The sequence below is a fragment of the Nomascus leucogenys genome, chromosome 1a, assembly GCF_006542625.1.
Source record: "Nomascus leucogenys isolate Asia chromosome 1a, Asia_NLE_v1, whole genome shotgun sequence".
NCBI classification, from domain to species: Eukaryota; Metazoa; Chordata; class Mammalia; order Primates; family Hylobatidae; genus Nomascus; species Nomascus leucogenys.
This window is the reverse complement of record NC_044381.1, coordinates 81,749,500-81,776,481: the sequence shown is the minus strand read 5'-3', so window position 1 is coordinate 81,776,481 and position 26,982 is coordinate 81,749,500. Positions and strand designations below refer to the sequence as shown.

The following is a 26,982-nucleotide window of genomic DNA, read 5'->3' as shown; positions in this document are numbered from 1 at the left end:
TGGCTAGATGTAGTATTGGAGAAGTTGGGGGGAAGGATTCGATGGAAATAGTAATCAGGGAGGGACTAGATCACAAAGGGCTTTGTCTGTGATTTATTATAGGTTTTAAACTTCCTTCTGAGATAGAGAAGAGCTGTTAAAGTACATAAGTGATGTTGTCTTTGTATTCTAGGATGGTCTTTCTGGCTTCAGTGTAGAAAATGGGCTAGTTTGGTAGGCCAAACAGCAAATATAGATACAAAGACCAGCAGAAACCACTAGACTTGAGAAGGCAGTGGCCAGAAGTGTGGGGAGCGGTGGAAATAGAGAAGAACAGAGATTGGAGAGATAGCAAAGGGGCTGGTGTGATGAGAGGGAAGAAGGGCATGGAGCATGATCTGAGGTTTTGATTTGGGCCACTGGGATGTTGACAGATGGGAAGCATGGCAGGAAAAATGGGAAAAGGATGAGGATAGATTCCACTAGAGGTTAGGGTGAACATGAGGGGCTTGTGGGCCTTCTTAGGTGGATGTTCTGAAGGCAATTGGACCCGATGGGTTCAGAAGATTTGAAAGTCATTAGCATAAGGTGGTAATTCAAGTCATGGGAGTGAAGGAAATAGTCTAAGAACAGTGTGTAGACTGAGGAAGAAGTGGAGGGGCCCAGGAGATAACTTGGGAGCATCACTATTTAAGAGACAGGCCAAGGAAGAGTAGCCCGCAGAGCAGGCCAAGGAGGAAGGGCCAGAAAGTTAAGAAGGGAACAAGGAGCGTGTCCTGGAAAACAAAGGAAATGATTTCAGAAAATTCTGGAATGGCCAAAAGAGCCTAATGCTGCTAAGTAAGATAAGACCTGAAAAGCATCTCCTGCTTTAAGTAACAAGGAAGGGAGGTATCAGTGACTTTTGGCAAGAATAGCTTCATGGAGTGAGGGCGGAAGTCAGATTTCAGTGAGTTGAGGAGTGACTTGAGGATGGGATGAAGAAGCTAGAAGCTACCATGAATATAGATAAGTACACTGTGTCTATGTTTACCTCTGGAGTGGAGGGCTGAGGTCATCATACTTCTCAGTTGATCATCATTTTCCAGCCAAGGCCCTTCTCTGTGGTTGGTTGGTTGATTGATTTCCTTTTATTTCCATTTTCCTTTTCTATTCCCTTCACTCCACCTAAAGACAACCATTTTTATGTGTTTAAGAGTTTTCCTTTAATTTGCATATGTCCTTGTATGGGTATTGGCTTATATGCACATATTTTTAGATTATGTAAATGATGTTATGGATCTCATTCTGTTTCCTGTGTATTTTGTTCAGTACCGTTTCTATGATCCTCCAGCATTGCCATGTGCCCTCCACATGTTCATTCACTGCATTTTACCTGTCCCTGCCCCAGTGGTGGACGCACAGGGTATTTCCACCTCCCCGCCACCACAATCAATGCCTCAGTAAACATTCTCGCATATGTCCCCTTCTAGGCCTGTGTGAGTAGAGTCACACTTAGCCTGCCTGAGTCCAGGCAGACAGCCTGCCAGAATGGCTGGGCCAGTCCACACTCCCACCAGCAGTGCACAAGGCAGCCCCTTTCCACATCAGCATCTATATTCAGCATGACCCAGCTTGCTAATGTTTGCCTGTGGGGTCTCCTTGTTTTAATCTGCATTTCTCAGGTTACTCATGGGCTTGAGTATCTCTTCTTAGGGTTTTAGCTTTTTAGGTTTTCACTTCTATGAATTACCCATTCATGTCCTTGGCAACTTTGTCAAGAATTTTGGCTCTGAAAGAAAGGAGAGAGAAGATGGCAAGAAGGAGTTTTGCTGAAGATAGGAAAGACTTGTGCGTGTTAAAATGAAGGCAGAAGAGAGAAAAAGCTAGAGATTCATGTTTCTCCCAGGATTTGAGGAATGGGCAGCAGGAAGGAATGCAAAGATCTGACCTCCCTTGGCAGTGGCAGTGAGGTTGGTGGGGAGGAAGTGGCAGTGAGGTTGGTGGAGAGGAAGTGAGACTGAGGAGGGGGAGTTGGTGCATGGGTCACCACCAGCTTTCCCGTAGCCCGTCTTGCCTGCCCCCTCCACTTGAGGGGGAAAAGAAGCAGTGGTGGATCCGTGGGGTTGGATAGGAGGGAAAAGGCAACCTCACTCAGATTCTGAGAACATGCTATACATGTGTTTCTAAATGTTTGAAAATTGTATTTGTTTTAAATTTTAAGGGGATGGGAGAGGTAGCTAAATATCAGGGTATGGGATGTGGCACAAATAAAGTTGTCAAGGCACATGACACCATGGTGGAGACAGGGGCCATGTGAACCCTCCTGACTAGAGCAGAGTTCACATAAAGGAGAGTGTGAGCTCAGCACCAAATGGTGCAGGGCTTTGGATTGGACTGCACTGTTGAAAGCTTACAGAGTAGGCGTGTGTCAGCATGAGGGGCCGTGCAGGAGGGACTGTGAAGGGGCTGAGCACGGACAGAGTTGGACCAAGTGGGAAGAGGTGAGGGCCTGAGTGAAGTAGAGCTTTAAAACATAAAGAAATGACAAACGAAAGACCCTTTCAGAGGCTTAATGACTGGCCTTGGTGATGAATAAATATGAATAAACACTCAATACATGTACATGGGATAACTGAGTGCATGGGTCAGGGAATATGGGAGAGAGGGCTTTAAAAAGGCTCCAGAAGGCAGAGGTTGCAGTGAGCTGAGATCGTGCCACTGCACTCCAGCCTGAGCAACAAGAGTGAAACTCCATCTCAAAAAATAAAATAAAATAAAATAAAATAAAAAAAATAATAAAAAGACTCCACAGTTTGAGATCAGGTCTATAGGAACAGGATAATATTTACTGAGCACCCACTAAGTCCCAGGCCCAGTACTAGGCACTGGAGTACAATAATGAAAAAGACAGACATGGCTGATGCCTATAAGGAGCCTTATGGTCTAGGCACTGAGAGGAAAAGAAAAAAAAGAGGAAACAGACAGATACGTGAATAATTACAATTATGATAAGTCCTATAGAGTTAAGCAGAGTGTCAAAAAGACTGAGGCTAACAGAGCGGGGAGCTACCTTAGAGAGGGCGACCAGGGAGGACTTCCACAAGGAAGCGAAGTCTGAGAACAGACCTGAGGAATAAGGAGGAGCCAGACATGCAGAGATGCTCCAGGAAGTGTCTGGGGCGGACGGCACAGCATGCACAAGAGCCCTGAGCTGGGGAGGACATTTCAAGTTTGAAGAACTGAAAGAAGGCTGGCAGATTACCTGTAGGGGGTATGGGGAGATGATCTTGCAGAAAATGGGAAGGGCCTTAGGACCATGGGAAGGGGTTGACTTTTATTATAGGTTCCAGTTGTGCCTAAGGCATATGACTGTATTTTACAAATTTAATTTATTATTAACTGCCAATTTTATCAAAGTTTTTATTATACAAAATTTCAAGCATGTATAAAAGTAGAGAGAATAGAATCAAGAACCCCCATAAGTAGATCACTCCAAGTCAATAACTTGCTTCTTATTTTGCTGAAGCACATTTAAGCAAATCCCAGACATCATGTCATGTCCCCCACTACATTTTTGAGCATTGCAAAAAAAAAATTCACTTTCTTACATAACCATAATGCCATGATCACATCTAACACAATTGACTAATTCCTAGGTACCAATCAGTATTGAGTCTGTAATTCAGATACCCCTGATTGCCTCAGAAATGTGTTTTTTAAATTCAAGATCCAAACAAGGTGCATTATATTTGATTATTACATCTCCTGAGTCTCTTTTGATTTACAGCAGTCCTCACTCCCTGCCTCTTTTGTGTCTGTTTTAAAGCCTCTAACTTGTTGAAGAAGCTGAGTCAGTTGTCTGCAGAATGCCCTACATTCTGGGTTTGTTTCTTTGCTTCCTCATGTTGTTATTTATCTTGATTTCCTATAATTCCTATAAATGGGAAGTTAGCTCTAAAGCTTAATTATTAATAAATTCAGGTTCAACTTTTTTGCAAGAACGTCATAGGTCATGATGTCCTTCATGTTGTACCATGTCAGAAGACACATGTGTCTAATTGTCCTGTTCTTGGTGATACTAAGATTCATCAGTGAGTTCAGGTGTTGAAAACTTGATCCCTCCATTGTAAAGTTCACCCATCAACCCATTATCTGATGGGTTTTTAAAATCTTTTCTGAATCAGTTATTACATTATAAATATCACTTCAATGATGATGTCAAATAAATTATTCCAGTCTATTCTTGACTATTTCCAATGTTGAGATCTCACTACAATGTTGAGACCTCTACCTATCTCCTGCAGTTTTCATCAGAGAAGAGAGAAGTTACTACAGATATTCAACAAAAGTCCTCATGGAAGAAAGGAAATTGGGCATCCAGCTTTTCAACTCAACTGCCATAAAATGTTACTTATTCTGAGAGAGGAGGCCAGTGGCTATCTTGAAAGAAGTGAGTTGAGAGAGATAAGAGGAGGTAGGACTGGATCACAAGTTTCTGTAAATGTAGATATTAAGCCCAAGAATCCCGATAGAGGATAATGTTTGAAAACTATTAGGTTGGTGCAAAAGTAATTGTAGGTTTTACCATTAAAAGTAATGGCAAAACCCACAATTACTTTTGCACCAACCTAATATGTATATAAGAGTATCATCTCTCCCCTCTCCTTTAATGGTTCCCAGTGGGCATTTGCCTCTGTGCAGGATGTGAAGTGCTGATAGATACTGTTGTTATGATAGAAGGCTGATGGGCCAGTCCCTACATCAGAGCTGAGCAGCACCTGTTCCCCAACCAAATCCTGTAAGAATTATTGGAGCTATGATCCCATCCACCCCCACCCTTATTCCAGCAGCTGCAGCATAACTGGAGCCAGTTCTTGGTAGGAGATTTTTCCATGATGAGGGTGGACAAGTTGTGGCATGTAAAGCCCCTGCTGGGTGACAGAAACTGGAGTAGAAGTGTCTGGTAAAGGCCTCACCAAACAGCAGTGGACCAGAATGACCAGGATATTGCAGATGCATGGAGATCCCTAAGTAGCAACCATGGGTAGTAATCTTGGGACTTTAAGCACCCCAAACCACAGTCCATCAGTGATGCACTAGTAGCCAGGCTTGGTTGGGATGGGAACTGCAGTGTGAAAAAGCAGAATGTGCTCTGGGGAGGGGAAGTGGCTTGTCCAGGAACTGCTGGTGGTGTCCATCGACTGGAAAGGTCACCCATAGGTGGCATGCTTATCTGGGCCACACCGTTACCCCATGGTACTGAAACTCTCTGGTTCTGCTGTCCTGGTAGCCCCGTGCTCAGTCTTAACCATATTGAGACTGAGCTGTAATTTCTAGGTGGAGATGTCTGGTAGGCAGATGGAGGTGCCAGACTAGAGCTTGAGAGTAGGGAGAAGGTTAGGGCTGCAGATAGATTTAGAGTAAGTATTCTGCACTGCACGTCTTATTGCTTCTCATTCTAGTGAGTGTGTACACGTGTGTTTTTGTGTATTTGACTATTCTTTAAGGTACCTGTGAATATGCAATGCGATTATGATCAGAGGGAGAGGAAGGATGTTCCTTTTTTGGTGATGGATTGACAGAAAAATTACCAGAGAACCTTCAGGATTTAATCTCCTGACCGGGTTGTCACAATACCAAATTATGTTAAAAGCAGGTTTGAGGTAGCATAAGGGGGCAGGACAAACTAGAAAACAGGCGAGGGGGTCAAACCTTACAGCTAGAGAGAAAATAACAACAGAGTGGAAGGAGCAATACTGTTTAAGAAAGACAGTGTCCTTGCTGTTCCAACAGCCTGCTCCTCAGCCCTGCATTGCCCTGTATTTCCCCGGTTTCCCACTTCGGAAGTAGATCTTTGTGCTTTGTTGCTTCTCACTTTTGTATGACCCAGGGAAGAGGAGAGGATGCTGTTTACTTTGTTGGGGGACTAGAGGATGGAGAAAAGAGAAGAGCTGCCTCTTCCGCTTGGGGCTTCGGCGAGGGCTGACATGGGTCCTAGCTTGGGCTCTGTCAGCACCCTGCAGGCTGGGAGAGGAGCTGCTACCACTGCTTTCTCAGTTCTTAACCAACCCAGGGAGTAACTGGACATAGCACATGAGGTTGAGGCTCCGAGCCTAGCATCCGACCTCAAAGGCGGATGTGAAGGTTGGAGCTGTGGGTTGCATCAGTGGTATTGTGAAATGCATTAATAAGTACACGTTCCTTCTGTAAGCTGAGTCCTTTGTGTGATCCCATGAGCTTTTCAATGCTGAGCTGTGGGGAAGCCTTCTCGGGTCCCATCCTACTCAAAATATAGCCTGGGGTCAGGGGTGGCAGAAGGCAGCTAAGGATGACTCTGGACTGTGCATTTAGAGCTGCTGGATGGGCAGGTGGATGGATGGATGGGGCAGGTGGACTCCTCTGGGCACAGAGTCACGGAGACCAGAGAAGACCCACCTATACTTTGATGAGGGTCAGGTGGGTTCAGAGAAGGAATTTGGGGGGACTTGTGGGTGAGTCGGGGAATGAATGGACAAGGAAGTACTTATGCCTTTTTTCCTGGGTTTACTGATGGGCCTGAAATGCAATTTAAGATCTAATTTTAGCCATGTATTTGCGGTCCTCTGTGACTCATGGAAGGCCACTCTAGATGTGCAGATGACTTATATCTTTGAAAATGAGACCAGATCATCTCATCTCCAAGTTCCTCCCAGGTAGCAACTTAAATGTCATTTCCATGACTCCCCATTCGATTAGGTGTCCCCACCATGAGCCCCAACGTATGCTGTTTTTTTCAGTCATGGTTGTCTCTTTATAGCCAGGCCTTTGAAGGGCCGTTGTAACAGTGTGGAAAGAGACATGGTGACGCCGAGAATGGGTTAAATCTGGTTTTGGACAGGCATATCTTCGTGTTTGCTTTTTGTTAACTATCTGTAACTTTCCTGTTCTCTTATTTATTTCCTTCCTGCCTCTTACACCTGATTCTCCGAGAGCTTCCCTTCCTGCTTGCACTGGCCCATCCCATGACCCCCTTGACTCTGATGGAATGCCATCTGGGCAGAGCCTGGGGTGGGCATGTCAGGGGAAGAGGGGCACAAGGAAGGGGGCCTCACTTTCATTTCTGGATCATCTTTCCTTGGTGTTTGTTTACGGGGACCTGACTCTTTCCGAAACAAAACAAAAAAAACCTCCAGCTGTATATTTAGACACACATATACATCTTTTCCCACTCCTGGCAGAGCTGCTGCCCGGCTGCTGCCTTCTCTGAGCCATGGCCACAGGAGGGATGGCGTTTTTAAGCAGGATGAATTGCTGTCGAGCCGCCGCTCTTCTGCACCCAGGGCCATCAATCTTGTCTTGAATGCCGGGCCTGCTGGTCGGCCTGCTCAGGCTCATCTTTCTGGGGCAGACTTATTTACGGAGGCACGGCAAAGGTAATCTCACTCTCCAGCCCCATGGCCCGGGCCTCTCTCGGCCGCTCTTAAAAATAGCACAGGACGAATAAGGAGAGCCAGGGTCCGGTTACCTCCTGCACTCAGGGTCTGATCTCACCTCACCTCCTGCGTCTGGCAGCTCAGCCCTTCTCAGGGGCTGCTGGACAGACTTGTGGCCCTGCAGGAGGTGGTCAGCCTGTCAGTCCCTCTCTGGCTCAGAGACCAAGTCAGTGGTAGTTTCCCTTAAGGGAAGTAAGGAAAGGTGTGGGGCCGGGGGCAGGGGAATCTTTCCCGGCTATCATTGCCCAGCCAGTTGGGTGCAAAATCTCAGCCCTGGAAGCAGCAAGTCCATCTGCAGAAGAGGACGGGTTGTTCAAAGGGACAAGGGTGGTCTTGGGCACAGGTCTGGCATCATGGGGCATCCTGTGTTCAGGGTGGTGACTGGTTTTCCCACCCTGCATCTTCCCTTCTCTTGAGTGGCAAACACTTTTGCCAAGCCCTGGCTGGGAAATGCCCTCTGTCCCCATGCACTGTGTCCTTTCCCCCACTGCCCTCCTGAAACCCGTCCGATCGAGGGGGATACACTGCGCTCCAGTCCTTTCCCCCCCTGCCCTCCTGAAACCCGTCCGATCGAGGGGGATAAACTGCGCTCCAGTTTGGCCTTTGGTCCCAGCTGTAGTCATTCCACCGGATGACCCTGGGGAGGCCTCCTCCTGCAGCAGGCCTTGGTTTTTCTCCCAAGGCAATTAGGGTGGGCAATCCTGGCTCCTGTCTTACCTTACAAGGATGTGGTGGGATAGATTCATCAGGTTGGGGAAAATGCAGTCTGAAGTGAGTCTGTATCTGAAAAATAAGGCTGTAGTCTTGCTGCCATCTCACACTTGGGCTGGTGAATGTGCTTCAGTGCCTCCTCAAGCGTGTGCCTGGTGGGTGTGCATGTGTGTGCTGGTGGGTGTCAGCATGTCGGATGTGAGCCTGTGTGTGTGCTGTGGGTGCACACACCACAGAGGGAGTGGTCTCCCTTACAGCTCACTGGCTGTCAACCCCCATCACAGGTCTGCCTCATAGCCTCCCTGCCTCCTGCTTTGCTCTCTTGGTTGTGAAGGCTCTGGGTCCCCTATTCCCTTACAGACTTGATCTTGGAGTCCCCTAAGATCCCTAGAAAGAGGACCGAATGTCAGGTACAGATGAAGAAAGCTAATAGTTTTCCTAGGGCCCAGGGCATTGAAGACCAAGCCTGGCTCCCCTGGACCCCTCCTCACTTTTCTCCACTGACTCCACCCCTGCCTTCCCCTTACTTCTTGTAGTTCTCAAAGCTTGCTGTGTTCTTTCTTACCCTCAGGACTTTACACCTGCTCTTTATTCCCTTTGCTTGGACTCTTGTCCTTTCTCACCTGTCCCTTCATGGGTACCTCCAAGCTTCCTTTAGGAATAAGCTTCAACTTCCCCTCCCTGACAGCAATCCCCACCGAGTCCCCACCTAAGCCAGCCATGACACACATCACACCTTCTTGTAGTCGCTTGTTTAATTGTGTGTCTCTGCCACCAGATTCCAAGCTGTATGAGGACATGACCTTTCCTGTCTTACTTGCCCCTGCCTAGTACAGTGCCTGCCACCTAGTTGGAACTTGGTACATATTTGAATTAACTGTGAATGAATGAATGAGTGAGTAGGAATGATTGATGACGGGTGAGGGAGGACCCAGTGCTCCTGATGCGCTGGTTCATCGCATGGACTCGCAATGCACGGTTCCATTGTCCGTGGGATGCCCCAACTGCCACGCGCTTGATGGGACAGCAGCCTCCTCTGGGTTGCTCAATCTGTCCTGGAATTCAACAGGAGACCTCATCTGAGCACCTGGTCATGCTCCAAAGAAGCCCTAAAATGCGAGGTCAGCTTTCTGAATACCAACTGCTGGGAAGGAACTCAGAGGGCTCTCGGAAAGCCTCCGGGAGGAGCGAAGTCCCCCCAGTGCAGCTGCCCCAGGCTGGTGGCGTCAGTGGTGGCTTAACTCTCTCATCCATCTCTCCCCATGGTTCCCATTTGGGTCAGACTCAGCCTGTTTCCAGTTTCTCCCTTCCCCTGGCCTGTCCCCATCTCCCCCACCAGGTTAGGTCTTGGCCCAGTCCTCAGGGTGAAGGTTGCTTTCCCCAGCTCGTGCCCTGCTGCCTCTGGCTCCCAGGAGAGCTTCTCCTCTCCTGGGGTGCTCCCCGCGGCGGGGCAGCGGGTCTGGAGGAAGCAGCTGGCTGAGACTGACGTCTCCACCTGCTGGCTGTCCTGACCCTTGCTATATGCAGCTCTCCATCCCCGCCACTGCCGCCGGTACTGTTGCTGCTGCTGCTGCTGCTGCTGCTGCAATATTTTATAACAAACGACCCAGAGACCCTGGTAGGAAGCATGCCCAGGCAGGTGACACGGCATTCTGCTCCCGCCAGGATCTACTCGCATTGGATGCTCCGAATAAGTTTCCCCTGAGAAAAAGTCCGAGGGGGTAGAGAGATAACCCTCTGACTGTGTTGCTGTTCCCCAGGGATCCTTCCATGAAGACTGAGGCAGGCGGAGCTGCTAAGAGCCTGCTGACATGACATCGGCCACAGAGTTTGAAAATGTGGGCAACCAGCCACCTTACAGCCGGATCAATGCCCGCTGGGACGCCCCAGACGATGAGCTGGATAATGACAACAGCTCAGCCAGACTCTTTGAGAGGTCCCGGATCAAGGCCTTGGCAGGTACTGTTTGGGGCCACAAGGGTTGGAGGGCATTCTCGCAGTCACAAGGTTCACAGCCCTCCCCACCTAGTGTGAATCCTCTGTGTGTGTTGGGTGAGCCCTGGCATGGCAGTGATGGAGACGTGTTTGCTAGGCTCAGGGAGGTGGGGGTCCCCTTGGGAGGGACCTCAGGCAGCCTCTGCCCCCAAGGGCCTCTGAGAAGCAAGGAGGTGCTGGAGCTGGGACCAGGTGGGGCCTGCCCTCTGCCTCTGTCCTGAGTAACCTGCGGCCAAGTGAGAAGTACGAGAGTCTGGGCAAAGCAGTGTCTGAGGGCTGGACAGCCGGGCGCAGGTGCACAGGGCCTCCTGGTTAACCCCGATTTCCTGCCTGGGCCTGGAGAGAGGAATTATCATTGTCCTCTCTGTGGTCCCAAAAGGAGTGTTTGGATAGGAAATTGAGAGCAGATAACATCCTCCCCACTGCCTCAGGAAGGATTTTCTTGATGAAACCTTTCATCCTTAAACTGGAATTAGATTTTTGCTTAGCAGGTTCATAATAGATCTCTCTCTCTCTCTCTCTCTGTGTGTGTGTGTGTGTGTGTGTGTGTGTGTGTGTGTGTGTGTGTGTGAATCCCAAGAACCAGACCTCAGCCAGCAGGGGGAGGAGAAGCCATTTCTACTAGAGATTTAAGATATTCTCCACCCCCACCCTCTCTCTCTCTTGCTGTGTGTGTGTGGTGTGTGTGTGTGTGTGTGTGTGTGTGTGAGAGAGAGAGAGAGAGAGAGAAAGAGAGAGAGAGAGAGATGGAAGATGGGTGGAGAATATCTTAAATCTCTAGTAGAAATGACTTCTCCTCCCCCTGTTGGCTGATATCTGATTCTTAGGATTTTTTTTTTTCCCAACTCCTGTGACTATTGCCTCCCTGAACTTGACCCAGGGTAACTATATTCTGACCCTAAGTCTTCGGCCAACAAGAAAGTTTGAGTTACATGGAGTTGTGTGTGTATGTATGGGGGGTGGGTTTCTTCACCTGATCCACCAGTCAGCAGCCCACACTGGCCCTGTTTCCCTACCATTGACTGTTCCCATCTTCCGCCTCCTAAGAAGAGCACAACCTTCCCCATAAACACTTTCTGGAGTGATTCTCCCGCTGCCCCCATACCTTATGACCCAAATTGAAGGTCGTAGTAATCCTCTTCCCCACTCCCTCCCTGTACTCAGCTCCCAGATACCACAGTCCCTGGCTGACCTTGAAGCCTGAGCAGGGCCCTGGACCCCTCTGGGATCATAATGACCTCACACCTTGGGAGTGTCTGGGCTTCTCATCCCAGGAAAGGAATGCTGCGGTGTCTCATCTGCCTTGTCATGACAAGGAATCCACTTGGGTCTCAGTCATTACCCCTAGTGTCCTTGCTCTTTACAGGAAACTCTCTTTCTTCTTCCTTCATCTCCTTCTCACCCTCCTTGACCCCACAAAATTCTCCCTTGGTTTCCCTTGAGGACGGACCATAACGGTGACCCATTGCTTTTGTGTATGTTAATTTAAGCCAACCAAACTTGGAACCATTGGCTTTGTCACTCTGGTTTTACCTTCTTATATCTCTGTGCTGGCTGGATCTAGCTGCAATGACCCTGGTGATCCAGGTGGAGGGAGAGGGGTACCATATTCTGTAAGATTTGCCAAAGCAAGGTAAGAGTGGGGACTGGACTTTGTGCAGAGATCCTTTTATCTTTTTTAAGAAACCAAGGTAAATTCTATTTTAACAGTTGCTTGTTGTACTCCTACTATGTTTAAAGCTAAACCCCTGGCCAAACATGAAAGGGGAGAGGGGAACCACAGAGATGAATTCAATATAGCATCTGTCTCTCAGGAGTTCACAATCTATTAGGGAAAAATGAACTATGTTCACAATTAATTAGCATGAGTGGAATTAGAGAATAACTGTAGGAAGGACACATAAATTAAACAGCAATGAGAGAGCCAAGGAAGAGATGCAAGGAGAATCAGGGAACAGTTCATGGAGGAGGCAGCCTTTGAGCTGGGAATTGAAGGGTGTATGTGATTCTGGCAGGCAGAAGGGCCCTGGGTTTCTCCAGTTGGCCTGTGTATTTTGTCACCAGGTCCGATGAGCTGCTTGGGAAGTTGGTGGAGACAGGTTAAAGATCCAAGCACAAAGCCGGGCGTGGTAGCTCATGCCTATAATCCCAGCACTTTGGGATCCTGAGGTGAGTGTATGGCTTGAGACCAGGAGTTCAAGACCAGCCTGGCCAACAGGGCGAAACTCCATCCCTACTAAAATATAAAAAAAGAAATAGCTGGGCGTGGTGGTGCATGCCTGTAATCCCAGCTACTCAAGAAGCTGAGGCATGAGAATTGCTTGAACCCGGGAGGCGGAGGTTGCAGTGACCCAAGATCATGCCACTACACTCCAGCCTGGGTGACAGAGCAAGACTCTGTGCTTAGTGGTCAGTCCTAGGTTGATCAGGAAAGAGCCTTTGCTGACCTTGGCTGTGCCTAGTTGAGCCTACTCCTCACCAGGAGCATGCTTCTTACTTACCAGAGAATCTGAATGCCCCCCAGGGAGAGGAAAAGCCACAGAGCGTAGAATTGTATGCCTGGGCCTTAACGATTCAAAACATCTGGCCAACAGGTAAACATGCAAGTTTGAGGTCCTTTCAAGATTTTCAAAAACAAACAACCTAAGTGGTTTACTGGCTTCCTTCTCCTGAGAGTCCACTCTAAGTGACCTGGGCTTAAGCTAAAGCTTTGGAAAGGTCTGAATAGGGTGGCCAGATGTGCCCATTCTGCTGGGTAGGCAGAATGGAGAAAGGGAGTGTGTCAGCCTTCCTAGTCTCAATGTCTTGACTTTTTTCCCCTTCAGTACTGTTGTTGGGGCCACCTTAGCAGCCTAGGCAGGGGTCAGTCTTTCAAAAGAAACATTTGGGAGCAGGAGCTCTCAGCCACTCTCCCACTCACGGGAATATTAAGGCAAGGAGGGCATTCAGCCCTGAGTTGCTTATAAGATAGCAGTGATCTGCTTCATAGGTATATGTGGCAAGGTTGGGGAGACTGGCCTGGCATCTTCTTCTGAAATCGAAGGTCCTGGGGTGAGGGGGAACATGTCACAAGATCCAGATTCAAGTCCTGATTCCACCTCTAATGCCACCGCAGTGGAGGATCACTGACTCCTTTTCCATTTTTATAAAATGGGGATTGATTGTATTTTCTAAAGGTTGTTGTGAAGAGCAAATAAGATAAAGTTTATGAAAGTTTTTATTTATAATAAAATGCTAGGTGAATGTTAGATAACGTTAGTACTAAGAAAATTTCCCATCGGTGTTTTCTGTCCTTTCTCTTTTCCCAACTTTAGACATTCAAGATCATGAGCTTGGTCTTTTTCGTTGCCTGTTGTACCTTGGCCTGTTCCAGAACCTGTGTCTTCCCTCTTAACCCCCACCCTCCTTTGCCTTGGAAGTCTGAGTTGGAAGGAAAAGCCAGGGACCAAGGAAACCAGGCTAATGTTTGTGCTTGGAGCTCTGGGCTCTTTCCCCTTCCCCCAGACTTGATGCCCATGAGATGAAGCCCCATGCCATGCAGGTCTCTCTCTCTCTCCATAAGACTATCCAGTCCACGACCCTGGCTGTGTCTCCGCCATCTGGCTGGGTGACATGGGAGGCCCAAGAAACCTAAGGATGATGGGTCTCGTCAAATGCTTTTCCAGATGAGACAGTTTCTCTAGGTCCATCTCCATTTATTGACCTATGGTTGGAAGACCTGAATTTGGGTGACTGGATGTGATCTTTTCTGCCTCTTAAGTAAAATTCCTCTCAACTCCAAAGGAAATACCCCCTATTCTGCCTTTCATACCACTCCCAGGTCTTCCTTCCTGGACCTAAAGAAACAAGCCATCTGGCTAATCTGTCCTAGTGCATAAAAACCTGACCTCTCTCCAGAATGAATGACTTTCTGTATGAAATTGGGAGTCAGCCTAACTAAAGTGAAAAGGAAGAAGGGTAGGAAAATGTTGCAGAAGGCTCCTGTAAGGGGGTGGATTTGACCTTGGCAATGCCAAGGGGAGGGCTGGGATCCCAGCAGGAATATTTGCCCTGTAGATCCCTGAGCAGATTTTAGCTTTTTAACGTCAGTCTCTAAGCTCGCCGCCTGTCATGAGGTTAAGTAGCAGGTAGCCCTGAGGCTTCTTCCTGGACTGGAAACTATGCTTCTCTCTTTTGATGACTGCCTCTGGCACCTTCCTACTTTCTGGACCTGTTTTGAGGGATTACAGGAAGAGCAGCAGCTGAAAAGCCCAAGTTCCTATCCTTCCAAAAGGTTCCAGCCTTCATGTTTCAATAGAAAGACTCCCCCATCTCCTAGAGTCCCCCTAATTGTCACACAGCCCCTATTTCTTCTCCTTCCCCTTTTCATACTGGGAGCTGCCAGATGAGCATTCGTGGCTGTCTGGATGAAGAATGAAGCACTGCAGGCTGCAGGGAACTTACCAGTCAAAATGCCCATCCTCCGTCTCCCTCTCCTCACCCCAGAGGAGGCATCCGCCTGCCTGCACACTCCTCCCCTCCCCTGCACCTGGTTACAGACTCCAGTGACTCCAGTGAGGATGCTGCCTCAGGGTAGATGTGGCTCAGAAGGGAGAGCAGGGAGTGGAGGAACCCCATAGAAAGATGCCCCAAAAAGAGAAGCCCTGTGCATGAGCCTCACTCTCCTTTCTCTCTTCCCTCCCCTCCCTCCTTCCACTCCCCTGCCTTACCCATGCACACAGCTTGGCATCCAGCATCCCATGTGCTGCCCGCTGCATGATTTACAGCTCCTCGGCTCACAGAGGCATCTCGGAGGCATCTTGCAGTGCAGGGAGCAGTCCAGAGCCTCCTGTGAAGGGCCTGTGGGAAGGAGATGGCCTTCGTGTTCTTCCTCAGTCTTCCTCTTGTTCTTTGGCCTGTGGAGCAATCACCAAAGGATAGACTAAACAGGGCCTCTCATTTTAAAACCAGGTGCACAGAATTGTGTTGCCCACTCAGGTTTTGCCTTTACATTCAAATCCAAGTGATGCTGCAAGCTAGAGATGACCTTCCTTCCTGCATTGTTTCTTTGTAGCCTTCTTCCTGGAAGTGAGATGAGGCTGAGGGGTGAGGTTGGTTGAGGACAATTCCGAGACTGCTGTGGGACAGCAGGTGCACTACAATCTGTGTCCCTGCACTCTGAAGCACATAGTTGCTGCCACTCTGAACCTTAACTGTCTTCTGGACCCACTGTGTGCGGGTCCCAAGGTTAAGTTCTGCGGCTGACAGACATTCCTTGGATGCTGCTGCTCCCCGCCCACCTCCTTGGCTGCCAGGAACTCCCCAGGGAGGGTGGTACAGGCCTCTTCCTGACTCTGCTGCTAAAGGGCCCTGAGAGTGTCCTCAGGACATGTTTGGCCTCTCCCTCTCTCCCTCGGGCCCCTTTCCCCTTGTGTACAAGAGGATGCTGATCTCAGGTGCCCCAGTTGCCTAGGAGGGCTTTGTGTCAAGAGGGCGAGTGATTTCTCAGGGAGCAGGGCCTCACCCCCGTGGATGGGCATCAGTAGCTTCTCTGTTAAGTTGACAGATTCAGGTGCAGCTGCTAGAGAACAAGGCGCCGGTTGTCCATGGTCTCCCCATGTCTGTTTCCAGGTACCCGTAACCAACAAAGATGGTTGTGTCATTAATGGGAGGTTTGTAATGTTTTTTCTTCTCAGATTTCAAAACATAAAATGGAGTTTTATTTAGAGACTACATATTGGGAAAATATACTATCCACAGAAATATCTATCATTGTCAGCAACCATTTTAATGTCAGAGGGAAAAAAATTGGATCAGCAGCTTTCTCTGGGAGGTCAGCCATGGTGAGATTGTCCCCCTGCCCCCAGGCAGGACACAGTATAGATAAACCTGCCAGTTACCGGTGCAGATAAACCTGCAAGAGATGTCAGCATGCCACCTGCACTGTGGGGCCCAGGGCAGGTTTCCCCTGCCCAGGACATAATGCCTTCCATTGTCCCCTTACCACTCTTGATAAAAGCTATTCTTCCTCTCTCAGAACTCTTTACAGAACCAAGGCTGCTTCCCTTCTATGGGTGACTGCTATCTATCATTGTGAAGATGCTTTATCAAATATTAATACACTGAGGTTAATAATAAGACTCTGTTCTCTCCCCGGGGAGTGCAGTCTGAGTGAACCATGTTAATAGCCTCCTCCATCTTTGGGACATTTCTGTGGGATTTGTTCCCAAGGGCAAGCTCTGACCCCAGGCCTTGACTGTGTTTATGGCTCTCAGGAGCAGCCGGCACCCATTCTCCCTGCCCCATGTGTCCCCCACATGCTGCTTGGCTGAGGAGGTGCCAAGGGTGTTGTTTTCAGAGCATCTGTAGCAATTTTCCATTTTCCCTTTATAACATGTCACTGAGACAGAGTGACAAGGAGGCTAGTAGCAGCCAAGTCTCTGGGAGCATTTTGCCTCCAAACCCTTTGGCCTTCAGACTTGGGAAAGTAGATCAACCAGAGAATCTCATTTTACAGTCTAGTGAGACAGAGGTAGATCAAATAATCCCACACGTGTCTATGTGCATAGACACATGTGCATAGCAAATTATGACAAATTTGCTATGAAGATTTGCTGGGAACTGTAAAGTTTGTAACATAAACTGCAGCTCAGTTCAGGGGATAAGCATGTTTGAGTCAGAGTGCAGGGTTGGGGGTGGTGATAGGGGGGCAGGCAGGGGCCACCTCACAGGCCTGATAGGCCACCGGTGTTGCCAAGGTCCTGGGCAGGAAGCAGAGGAAAACTCAAAAGCGGTGGCTGTGGAGTTTAAGGAGGGAATATATATTGATTTAGGGTAAATTGCTATCTTGATGATGTTGAGTTTTTAATTCAAGACCTCAGTGTGCCTTTCCATACAGTGGCAGGGTTGAAAGGTCTGAGAGAGGGAGCATTAGCTGTGGGCTGCAGGACAGGAGCTGAGCCTTCGGTAGAGGGTGGAGGGCAGGAGTTGCTGCCAGCCCATCAAAGTACTTTCAGCAGGGAAATGACATGGTTAGATTTGGGTTTTTAGGGCTCGCTCTGACTACTAAGGATCACCCTCTGTAGGGAGAACAGGTTGTGGGGAGGCTGTGCAGAAGTCCGGTAAAGAGAAGATGCTGTTTGAGCTAGCTTGTTACCCATAGGTGAGGAGAAAATGGTCTATCTGGCAATATCACTCTTCTGTCCTCCTGCCGCTATCGTTAGGGGACCTTGATCAAGTCACTCCTCTGCTCCTCGGGGCCTCTTTATCCTCACCTGTAACACCAGGGGCTTGAACTAGATGATGCCTAAAGCCCTTCTAGCTCTGACAGTTTGACCAGAAGCCCCCTATGGAGTGGTATTGACAATGTGCCTCTTTACCCTGAACCATGTAGCTTTGGTTCCTGGCTTGGGGAAGGGAACTGATCCTTTTCAGCAAATCGGTGCTTCTCCAGAAACTCTCTGTTCACTAAAGGCATCACCTAGGCTGAGGCCAAGTCCTGGACCGTCTTGACTTTTGCAGCCCCATATTCTCAGTGAGTGTAATCTCTCTATGCAGCCACCACCTGCATGCAAGACAACAATGCCTGATATTGGTGCAGCTGCTTCATGTTCTTGGTGCTTTTGTGCAGGTCATCTCCATGACCCTTCACCCACTCTGTGAAGTGGGCAGGGTATAGCTGTTGTCATCTCCCTAGAGATGAGGAAGGTCACAATGCCAGGAAGTGGCCAGGACAGGACTAGGATCCCAGGGTTTTAAAGTCATCACAGCGCTGCTTGGGCTGCAGCCCTCGGGACCCCTATTGAATGTTCTTCATTCTTACCTTACATGCTCCTTCGCGCCTCACCAGAGATGCCCCTTCCCATTTTTCCTTCCAACACCAGCCTTTTGAGCCTCTCGGCTCCTGCCTCTCCCCTGTCCCATTAGAATCTTTGTCCTCCAGCACACTTTTGGGAGGTGCTGCTTTACTTAGGAACCTCTGGGCTGTTCTGTACCTGGACTATAATGTTCACATTCCCTAGACTGTCCTGCAGCTGCCTTGCTCTGGATAAATTCACTGCTTCTCACCCTCGCTCCCAAAACCTGCATACATGCACACACACATACACACTTGCCAGTTGCCACCTGAGGGGCTGTGAATATGACCTCCTTTTTCTTCCCTGCCATTCTAAAACCATTATCATCTTCAGACTCCAGATGAAAACTAGGCTTCTTCAAAAAAAAAAAAAAACTTTTTGATTTAAACCGGTCTATGATAACTTGTTTCCTTTTGCAATAATATATAAAGATCCTATTTTATCTAAAAATGCAATAGGAGCTGGACACAGTAGCTCATTCCTGTAATCCCAGCACTTTGGGAGGCTGAGGGGGAGGCCAGGAGCTCGAGACCAGCCTGGCCAACATGGCGAAACCCTTTCCCTACTAAAAGTACAAAAAAATTAGCTGGGTGTGGTGGCACATGACTGTGATCCCAGCTACTCGGGAGGCTGAGGCACAAGATTTGCTTGAACCCAGGAGGCGGAGGTTACAGTGAGCTGAGATCACGCCACTGCACTCCAGCCTGAGTGACAGAGGGAGACTCTGCCTCAAAAATAAATAAATAAATAAGCAATAAGATAATTACTTTGATATCTTTTTAACATTCTTATTAACAAGAATATATATTTAATATAGAAAATATGAGAAAAACAGATAAAGAAAACCAGAGATTTTGTTAATGTCTAATATAGACATTTTAATGTCTATAGATGTATGACTGTATAGGTCTGTGTATATATTGTTATCTATAATATTATAATCTTAGACCCTCTTTCATGTAACAATCTGCTATGAATATCTTTTCATGTCAGCAAACATGCAAATTATTTTAATGGCTATATTGTCTCCCTTTGAATTACTATACCCCAAGCTCAGCCTCCCAAGTAGCTGGGACCATAGGCATGCACTACCACGCCCAGCTTCTGACCACTTTAAAATCAGCCTTATGGGCTTTATTCTTGCATTTGCATTTTAAGATATGTAGTAAGCATCCTAAAGTTCCATCGTAGAATCACCCCTAGCTATATCGCAAATCCTTAAGAGTTGGGGAAATAGCTGTTCACAAAACCAGTGTGATGAAAGTCGGTTGAAAGGAAAATTCCTCCCCAAACTGGTTAAACAGAAACCGTAGAATTTGTGCCATCATCATTTATGATGTGTCCCTGAGGGTCTGCCTCGTGCTAGGCTTTATTATGCATTGGCATCTGTGTCACTGAGGTTCATCACAAGTTCATGGCAGTTAAAGTATGGCTCACTTGGCCAGGCACGGTGGCTCACACCTACAATCCAGGCACTTTTGGAGGCCAAGGCAGGCGGAGCACCTGAGGTCAAGAGTTTGAGACCAGCCTGGCCAACATGGTGAAACCTCGTCTCTACTAAAAATACAAAAAAAATTTAGCTGGGCGTATTGGCGCTTGCCTGTAGTCCCAGCTACTTGGGGAGGCTGAGGCAGGAGAATTGCTTGAACCTAGGAGACAGAGGTTGCAGTGAGCCAAGAGAGTGCAGTTGCGCCACTGCACTCCGGCCTGGGTGACAGAGGGAGACTCCATCTCGAAAAACAAACAAACAGAAAACAACAACAAAACAAAGCATGGCTCACTCTGGTTCCCCAAGCTCTTGGCTTCCTGGCATGAGAAGGAGAGAAATCCCAAGTTGTGAACCTGCAAAGAGCTCAGCATGAAATGATTGTTTTCAGAAGGCTCGTGGTCCATGGGCCTCCCATGGTGCCTTTGCTCCTACTTATCTTTCTGACTTCCTAGTTTTACCTGTAGCTTAAGGCTGTGAGTGACTGAAAATGCAGACTTCCTCGAGAAAGAAACTTTTTTGACTTTTCATCTATTAGTCCTCAGGGTTTATGAACTTTATATCCTATTTTTCTTTATGACATCTGTTGTTTCATATTATAAAACCAATATATGCCCACTGCAAATATTTTAGAAAACAGAGAAAAGCAAAAAAGAAGAAAAAGTTACCCACAGTCTTACCATCCAGCTATAATAACACCCAGCATTAGGATATAGGTTTGAAAATCTGAATTTTCCCCCAAAATGCATTATAATATCCTTTCCAGTCATTGAAATTTATTCAGCAACCTTAATGGTACCCTCATTAATATACCAAAATATTAAATTATCCCTTGTTTTTGATTATTTAGGTTGCTATTTTCTATTGTTGAAAGCAAATTTTTTTAACAGAAAAAGGGAGAGGCACAAAGTCCTCAAGGAATGTAATAGAAAGCCATGGAAGCAATAAATAGATGGACCCAGAAATGGGAGATGAAGCTTCCAAAGATAAGATACTTCAACTTTACTGTTTGGTTTAAGGACAGCTCCTATTTTTAAAACAGCCCCACTAGGGACTTTTGGTGGTGAACTTCCCAGATGCCCGTGACGTCAGGAGGTGAAGCAGGTGCTGCAGTGGGTGGGGCTGGCAGCTGGTGTGCTGCTCACCAAGAAGGGAGGAGGGAGGAGCCACGGGGAAGCCTGGAGAAGGAGTAACACAAGAAAGAGACTGAGCCGTGACCCTGTGGGGAGACATTTATGCTTTAAACCCCGATAGGGAGTATTCAGAGGGCAGAACCTCAGACAGTAGCTGTATGGGTGTCGAGGAGGTAGAGCGTTCCTTGCTCCTTACAGACCTCACTCCCCTTTTGCATCCAGGGGCCAATGCTCCTGCTATCAGCCTTGCTCTCTCCTTTTCACTTCTCTTATGGGCTCAGGTGGTTAAAGATGCTTATGATTTTGGCCTGGTGAAAAATCCCTAAGGCAGGAAAGCACACGAAAGGAACTAGGCTATCTTGGAAAAAAGAAGAAAATAAAAACATGTTAATATTTTCTTTAGGCTGGGTGTGGTGGCTCACACCTGTAATCCCAGCACCTTGGGAGGCCGAGGCGGGCAGATGACCTGAGGTCAGGAGTTTGAGACCAGCCTGGCCAACATGGTGAAATGCTGTCTCTACTAAAAATACAAAAATTAGCTGGGTGTGTTGGCACATGCCTGTAATCCCAGCTACTCAAACTTTTTTTTAATTAAAAAAAAATTTATCAAAAGTTTTTTAAATTTAAAAATGCAATGAGTTTCCAACTTCTATGTAGATTTTTTTTACCAGTGTATGAATAGATCTGTAGGATAAATTCCTAGAAGTGGAATTACTGGGTCCAAAAGCATGTGCATTTGTAATTCTGATGGGTCTTGCCAAATTGCCTTTCATAGAGGTTGAGCCAGTTATACCCTCTCCAGCAACACATGAATGTTTTTCCCCACATCCTTGCCAACACAAGTATTTTATCAGACTTCTTGATCTTTGCCCAACTGATAAGTGAAACATAGTATGTTCGTGTACTTTCATTTTACTTTTTGGCTTTTATTATGGAAAATTACAAACTGGTAAAAAAGTAGAGACAAAGTATAATAGGGTCATTACATTATCACCTAAATTTAACAATTGTTGATATTTTGTTATATTTGCTGATCTGTTTTGGGGGTTGAAGCATTGTTAAAGTAAATTAAAGATCATTATACTTTCCCCCTAATTACTCTAGTATGTATCTCTGAAAAACATGAACATTTTCCACCTAACCATGATACCGTTATTACACCTAATAAAATTAACAATAATTCCCTAAAAACATAACCTAATATACACTTGATATTCAGATTTTCCAAGTTGTCTCAAAAATGTCTTTATGATTAGTTTGTTCAAACGAATTAAGGACCATTATTAGACTGTGTGTTTGTGTGCGTGTGTGTGTGTGCGCGCATGTATGTGGGCTTTTAATTTGGACTTCTATTATGAGTGACTTGTACAATTTTTTATACATTTAAGAGACAGTTATAATTTTTTCTGTTAAATCTTTGTTCACATTATTGGTCTTTTTCCTTGTTAATGTGGAGGTGCTTTTTGTATATTAAGTAAATTAGCCCTTTATAATGTATGTTAGAAATATTTTTGCTCATTTGTTTGACTTTGCTTATGGTGTTTTATCCAATACAAACTTTTTTTTTTGAGGTGGGTCTTAATCTTTCACCCAGGCTGAGAGTGCAGTGGCACAATCATAGCTCACGACAGCCTCAAACTGAGCTCAAGTGATCCTCCTGCCTCAGCCTCCTGAATAGCTAGGATTACAGGTGCATGCCACCACACCCTTCTAATTTTTGAATTTTTTTGTAGAGATGCAATCTTGTTATATTGCCAGGCTAGTCTCAAAGTCCTGGCCTCAAGTGATCCTCCTACCTTGGCCTCCCAAAGCTCTGGGATTATAGGTGTGAGCACAATGCCTGGTCCAACACAAACATTATTTTAATGTAGTTGAACTTTCAATTTTTTATTTTATGGCTTTTGGATTTTGTGTCATATTTTGAAAGCCCTTCCCTACACTAACATTGTAGAAAGCATTTACCATGATTGATTTTTTGTTGTTGTTGTTATTGTTGTTTTGAGACAGGGTCTCATTCTGTCACCCAGGCTGGAGCACAGTGGCGGGATCTCGGCTCACTGCAACCTTCAACTCCCGAGTTCAAGCGATTCTCATGCCTCAGTCTCTTGAGTAGCTGGGATTACAGGCGCACACCACCATGCCCGGCTAATTTTTGTATTTTTAGTAAAGACGAGGTTTCATCATATTGGCCAGGCTGGTCTCGAACTCCTGACCTAAAGTGATCCACCTGCTTTAGCCTTCCAAAAGTGCTGGAATTACAGGCGTGAGCCCAGCCTGATTTTGGTATTTTTATAGTTTCATTTTTTACATTTTAATTTTTGACCCACATGAAATTTATCCTGGAGTATGAGGTATGAATGTAACTAACTTTTCCGGCTTGGCCATCCAGTTTTGCCAATACTCCTTATTGAGTAATTCATCTTTCCCCTTCCTATTAGAAATGCCACTTCTATCAGCCATTAAATGCCTGTATGTACTGGGACTATTTCTGTCCCATTGGTATATCCATCTTTTCATACGCTAGTACAACACAGTTTTACTATAAGTTTACACTATTCTTTGATAGACAAAACATCTGGAAAGGTTGGTAGCCCTTTATTACTCTTATTTTTTGGAATATTCCTATTTTTGGTTGCATGTTTTTTCAGTGAAGTTTTTAATCATTTGTCTTTTTTTCCCACAAATTCAAATTGTATAATTTAAATATATTTAAAACACTATTAAGCATATATTGATTTAGGGTAAATTGAATGATGTTGAGTTTTTTATTCAAGACTTCAGCGTGCCTTTCCATTTGTCCAGATTTTCTTGCGCGTGCCTCAGGAGCCTTTTAAGGTTTTCTTCGTATGCATTTTGCATACTTCCTTTGAGATGTAATCTGAAACATTTTGTGTCTTTATTAACATTGGGGGCCTTACAAATTAATATTTCAGGAAATGACCCTGCCACACCTTCAGTGCTTCCTTTTGCTTCTAGGATTAAATCTAAACTTCTTAGCCTCTCATTCAAAGCTTTCCACATCCTGTTTAAAACCTGCTTTCCCCTGCAATCCCAGCACTTTGGGAGGCCGAGGTGGGCGGATCACGAGGTCAGGAGTTCGAGACCAGCCTGGCCAATATGGCGAAACCCCATCTCTACTAAAAATATAAAAAATTAGCTGGGTGTGGTGGTACACGCCTGTAGTCCCAGCTACTTGGGAGGCTGAGGCAAGAGAATCGCTTGAACTCGGGAGGCGGAGGTTGCAGTGAGCCGAGATCGCACCACTGCACTCCAGCCTGGGCAACAGAGTGAGACTCCATCTCAAAATAAATAAATAAATAAACCAAAAACCTGCTTTTCTCTAACCTGTAGCTACTTCCTAGTCCCTGAATAAGCTTTGGCCTTTTTTTTTTTTATACAAAGTTTCGCTCTTGTTGCCCAGGCTAGAGTACAGTGGCAGGATCTCGGCTCACTGCAACCTCTGCCTCCTGGGTTCAAACGATTCTCCTGCCTCAGCCTCCTGAGTAGCTGGGATTACAGGTTCTTGCCACCATCCTGGCTAATTTTTTGTATTTTTAATAGAGATGAGGTTTCACCATGTTGGCCAAGCTGGTCTCAAACTTCTGACCTCAGGTAATCCACCTGCCTCAGCCTCCCAAAGTGCTGGGATTACAGGCGTGAGCCATCATGCCTGGCCTAGCTTTGGCCTTTTATGCCTGTCTGCTTGGACTCATTCTGTCTCCCTGGCTCCCCTCCCCTTCTGACGATCCAAAGTGGCTTTCTTCACCAGGTTCCCCCTCGACCACTCCAATTGGAAATGACCTCTCTCTTCTTGGAACCCTCAAGCATTGACCATATGTGTCATGTACCTGATATGGAATTCAGTATTACCCTGTGATGGCTTTTGTGTTACTAAAGTGAACTGCCACTTATTTATTATGTGCTTGCAAAAGTCAATTGGTGGGTTTGAGTATTGTTTCCTCAACTGTATCTTAATGCCTTGGGGAGAGTGAGCTGCCCAACGTCCTTGCAGCACCTAGGACAGGGACCACTAGTAATAGCAGCAGTAGTAATGACGATAACAATGAGAGTTCACATGGCAGCAAGCTTTCTCTGTGCCAGCCCGTTCCATGTATGAGCTCACTTATTACTGGATAAATATATTTGAGGGTTTTAGTGTCATGGGTGTATTTGACCTCAAACTAAACCTTTGAAGGGTTTTAGGTCACCCAGTCCCAATACTCAGACAATAATTCTGGGTCAGAGCTGATCAGGAAGGAAGATGAGTTTTCTAGGCAAAGACCTAACACATAGCAGGGAATGAGGATGGCCACAACCTGGGAAGGAAAGGGAAAGAAAGAGGAACAGAGAGGGCCGTGCATGGTGGCTCATGCCTATAATCCCAGCACTTTGAGAGGTTGAGACAGGCAGATCATGAGGTCAAGAGATCAAGACCATCCTGGCCAACATGGTGAAACCCCGTCTGTACTAAAAAATACAAAAAATATCCAGACGTGGTGGCACACGCCTGTAGTCCCAGCTACTCAGGAGGCTGAGGCAAGAGAATTGCTTGAACCCAGAGGCGGAGGTTGCAGTGAGCCGAAATTGCGCCGCTGCACTCCAGCCTGGCAACAGAGCAAGACTCCATCGAAAAGAAAAGAAAAGAGGAACAGAGAGGAATGAGATGCCGGGGTTTGATGGCAGCAGAGGCTGAGCCAGTCCATGCTGGTGGACTCACCCACTTCCTGCACTGGCAGGGTTAGGGCTCTGGAAATAAGGCCTGGCTCCTGGCAGGGCTGTGCTGAGGCCTCCTTCCCATGGTGGGTCCCAGTAGGATGGCCTGGGTCCCCTGGGGACAGCAGGTCCAGTGCACCGCCACCTCTCTTCCTGTCCACACTACCGGGGTTCCCAGCCTAGCTGGCTCCAGGCCACCACCTCTTCTGCACCTGGAAGGCTTGGGATGAGCGTCTGGGCTGTGCGGGAGTGAATGTGCTGAGCATGCCAATGCCAGGCCGCCGGAGCCAGCCAGCTCATGGAAATGCCTCTCACCTTGGGGCCTTTTCTCCCTTTCCGATCATCATTAGCCTCTCGAAATCTTTCCGTGTCTCAACATTACAAAGCGTTTCGGGGCTCTGGGGATTCTGGGTGGTTTCACCCCAGCCTTCAAATAAAAGGCAACTAGGAGGCCGCCTGCCTGTGCTCAAAACCTGTGGCTCCCATGTTTGAGGGTCCAGGGGGCATCATTCATGTGGTGAAAACTGGGGAGATCTAAGGGTGCTTTCTGATATTTCTGCACCAATAAATGCACCAACCCAGTGGCCTAGAATTAATCCATGTTCCCAGCTAGAAGCACTCCCTTACCCTTTGCCAAGCACAGATAAATAGGTCTCAGCACCCGTGTAATGAAATGTTTGCATTCTTAAAGACAGGAAAAGGAGGAAGAAATACTTTCACTTTGGGGGACACCTACCTCTAAAGGGGCTAAAACTTTCACCCCCCTTAGTCAGAGGCTCCGCACCTGACCTGAGGGGTTAGCTCCTTAAAGAATAGATCTGGTTTCTAGGAAAAGAACTGTGGGACTGTGGCTGGCTGTGTTGAATCTAAAAATGCCCCAAAATAAAATGCAATTGCTTTCTGTCCAGTATGGCATCAAACCCCCTTTAGTTACATTTTGCTGAAGCAGCATTTGAAATCAGGAAAGTGGTTTAATTTGCTGTTGACAAAAGGGTAAGGGGAGTTTTCTCGCTGAAACTTTGCACAGAGGCCCAGAATAAATGAATGCCGTTTAAATTTTACATGTATTTAGGATTCACACAGTCAGTAGTAGTACTTTTCCTCTTCTTGGAAGTCTTATTTAGATGGCTGCTGTAGAATTCTTCATGTATGACTCAAGTCCTCATCATATTTATAATAGAGTCTGTCTGCCTCAAGAATAGGGACCGTCAGTCTTGTCCTTGAGTTCCCCACCACCACCCAGGGCCTGGCACCTGATGGCTGTATGGTAAACATTTGCTCAATGAGTGCACAGAAGAATCAAGGGTCTGAGTTCCTAATACCAAAATAGCCGTGAAGCAGGAAGGCATCTGATGCAGCAAGCCTCAGGAACTGCCAGGATTCTACCCTTGAGGCAGAACTGGCTGAGCTCCTCTTTTTGTTATTGTTGAATCAGATATTTAATAATTTAAAAAGCCAGCCCTTTCACGGTTGAGGCTCAATCGAGCACACAGCCTGCTCCGACCGTGCGGACACCTCTCCTGGCTAGGCCACTCCAGGTATGTCCTGGCTGTGATCTCCCCCTCTGCCGCCATGTACCCTTCCCAGGGATCCTCCACAGCCCCCAGGCCCAGCCTCACTGCCAAGTCACCTCCTGCCCTGAATCTTCAAACCTAAGTGCCCAGAAGCCAATTGCC

The 26,982-nt window shown here is 46.9% G+C and overlaps 1 protein-coding gene across 3 annotated transcripts in view; it reads left to right on the top strand.

Annotated features, from left to right (window-relative positions):
- SPTB (spectrin beta, erythrocytic) overlaps nucleotides 1-26,982 on the top strand; it is a 134,378-nt gene that overhangs the window by 47,342 nt on the left and 60,054 nt on the right. For 2 of the 3 annotated variants that reach the window (XM_030812148.1, XM_030812155.1), the window contains exon 2: nucleotides 9,905-10,103. In XM_030812148.1, coding sequence (XP_030668008.1) covers nucleotides 9,956-10,103 — 148 coding nt within the window. In that variant the 5' untranslated portion in view covers nucleotides 9,905-9,955. Of the gene's footprint in view, nucleotides 1-9,660; nucleotides 10,104-26,982 lie in introns of those variants that run through there. The other variant, XM_030812143.1, reaches the window with a different exon arrangement.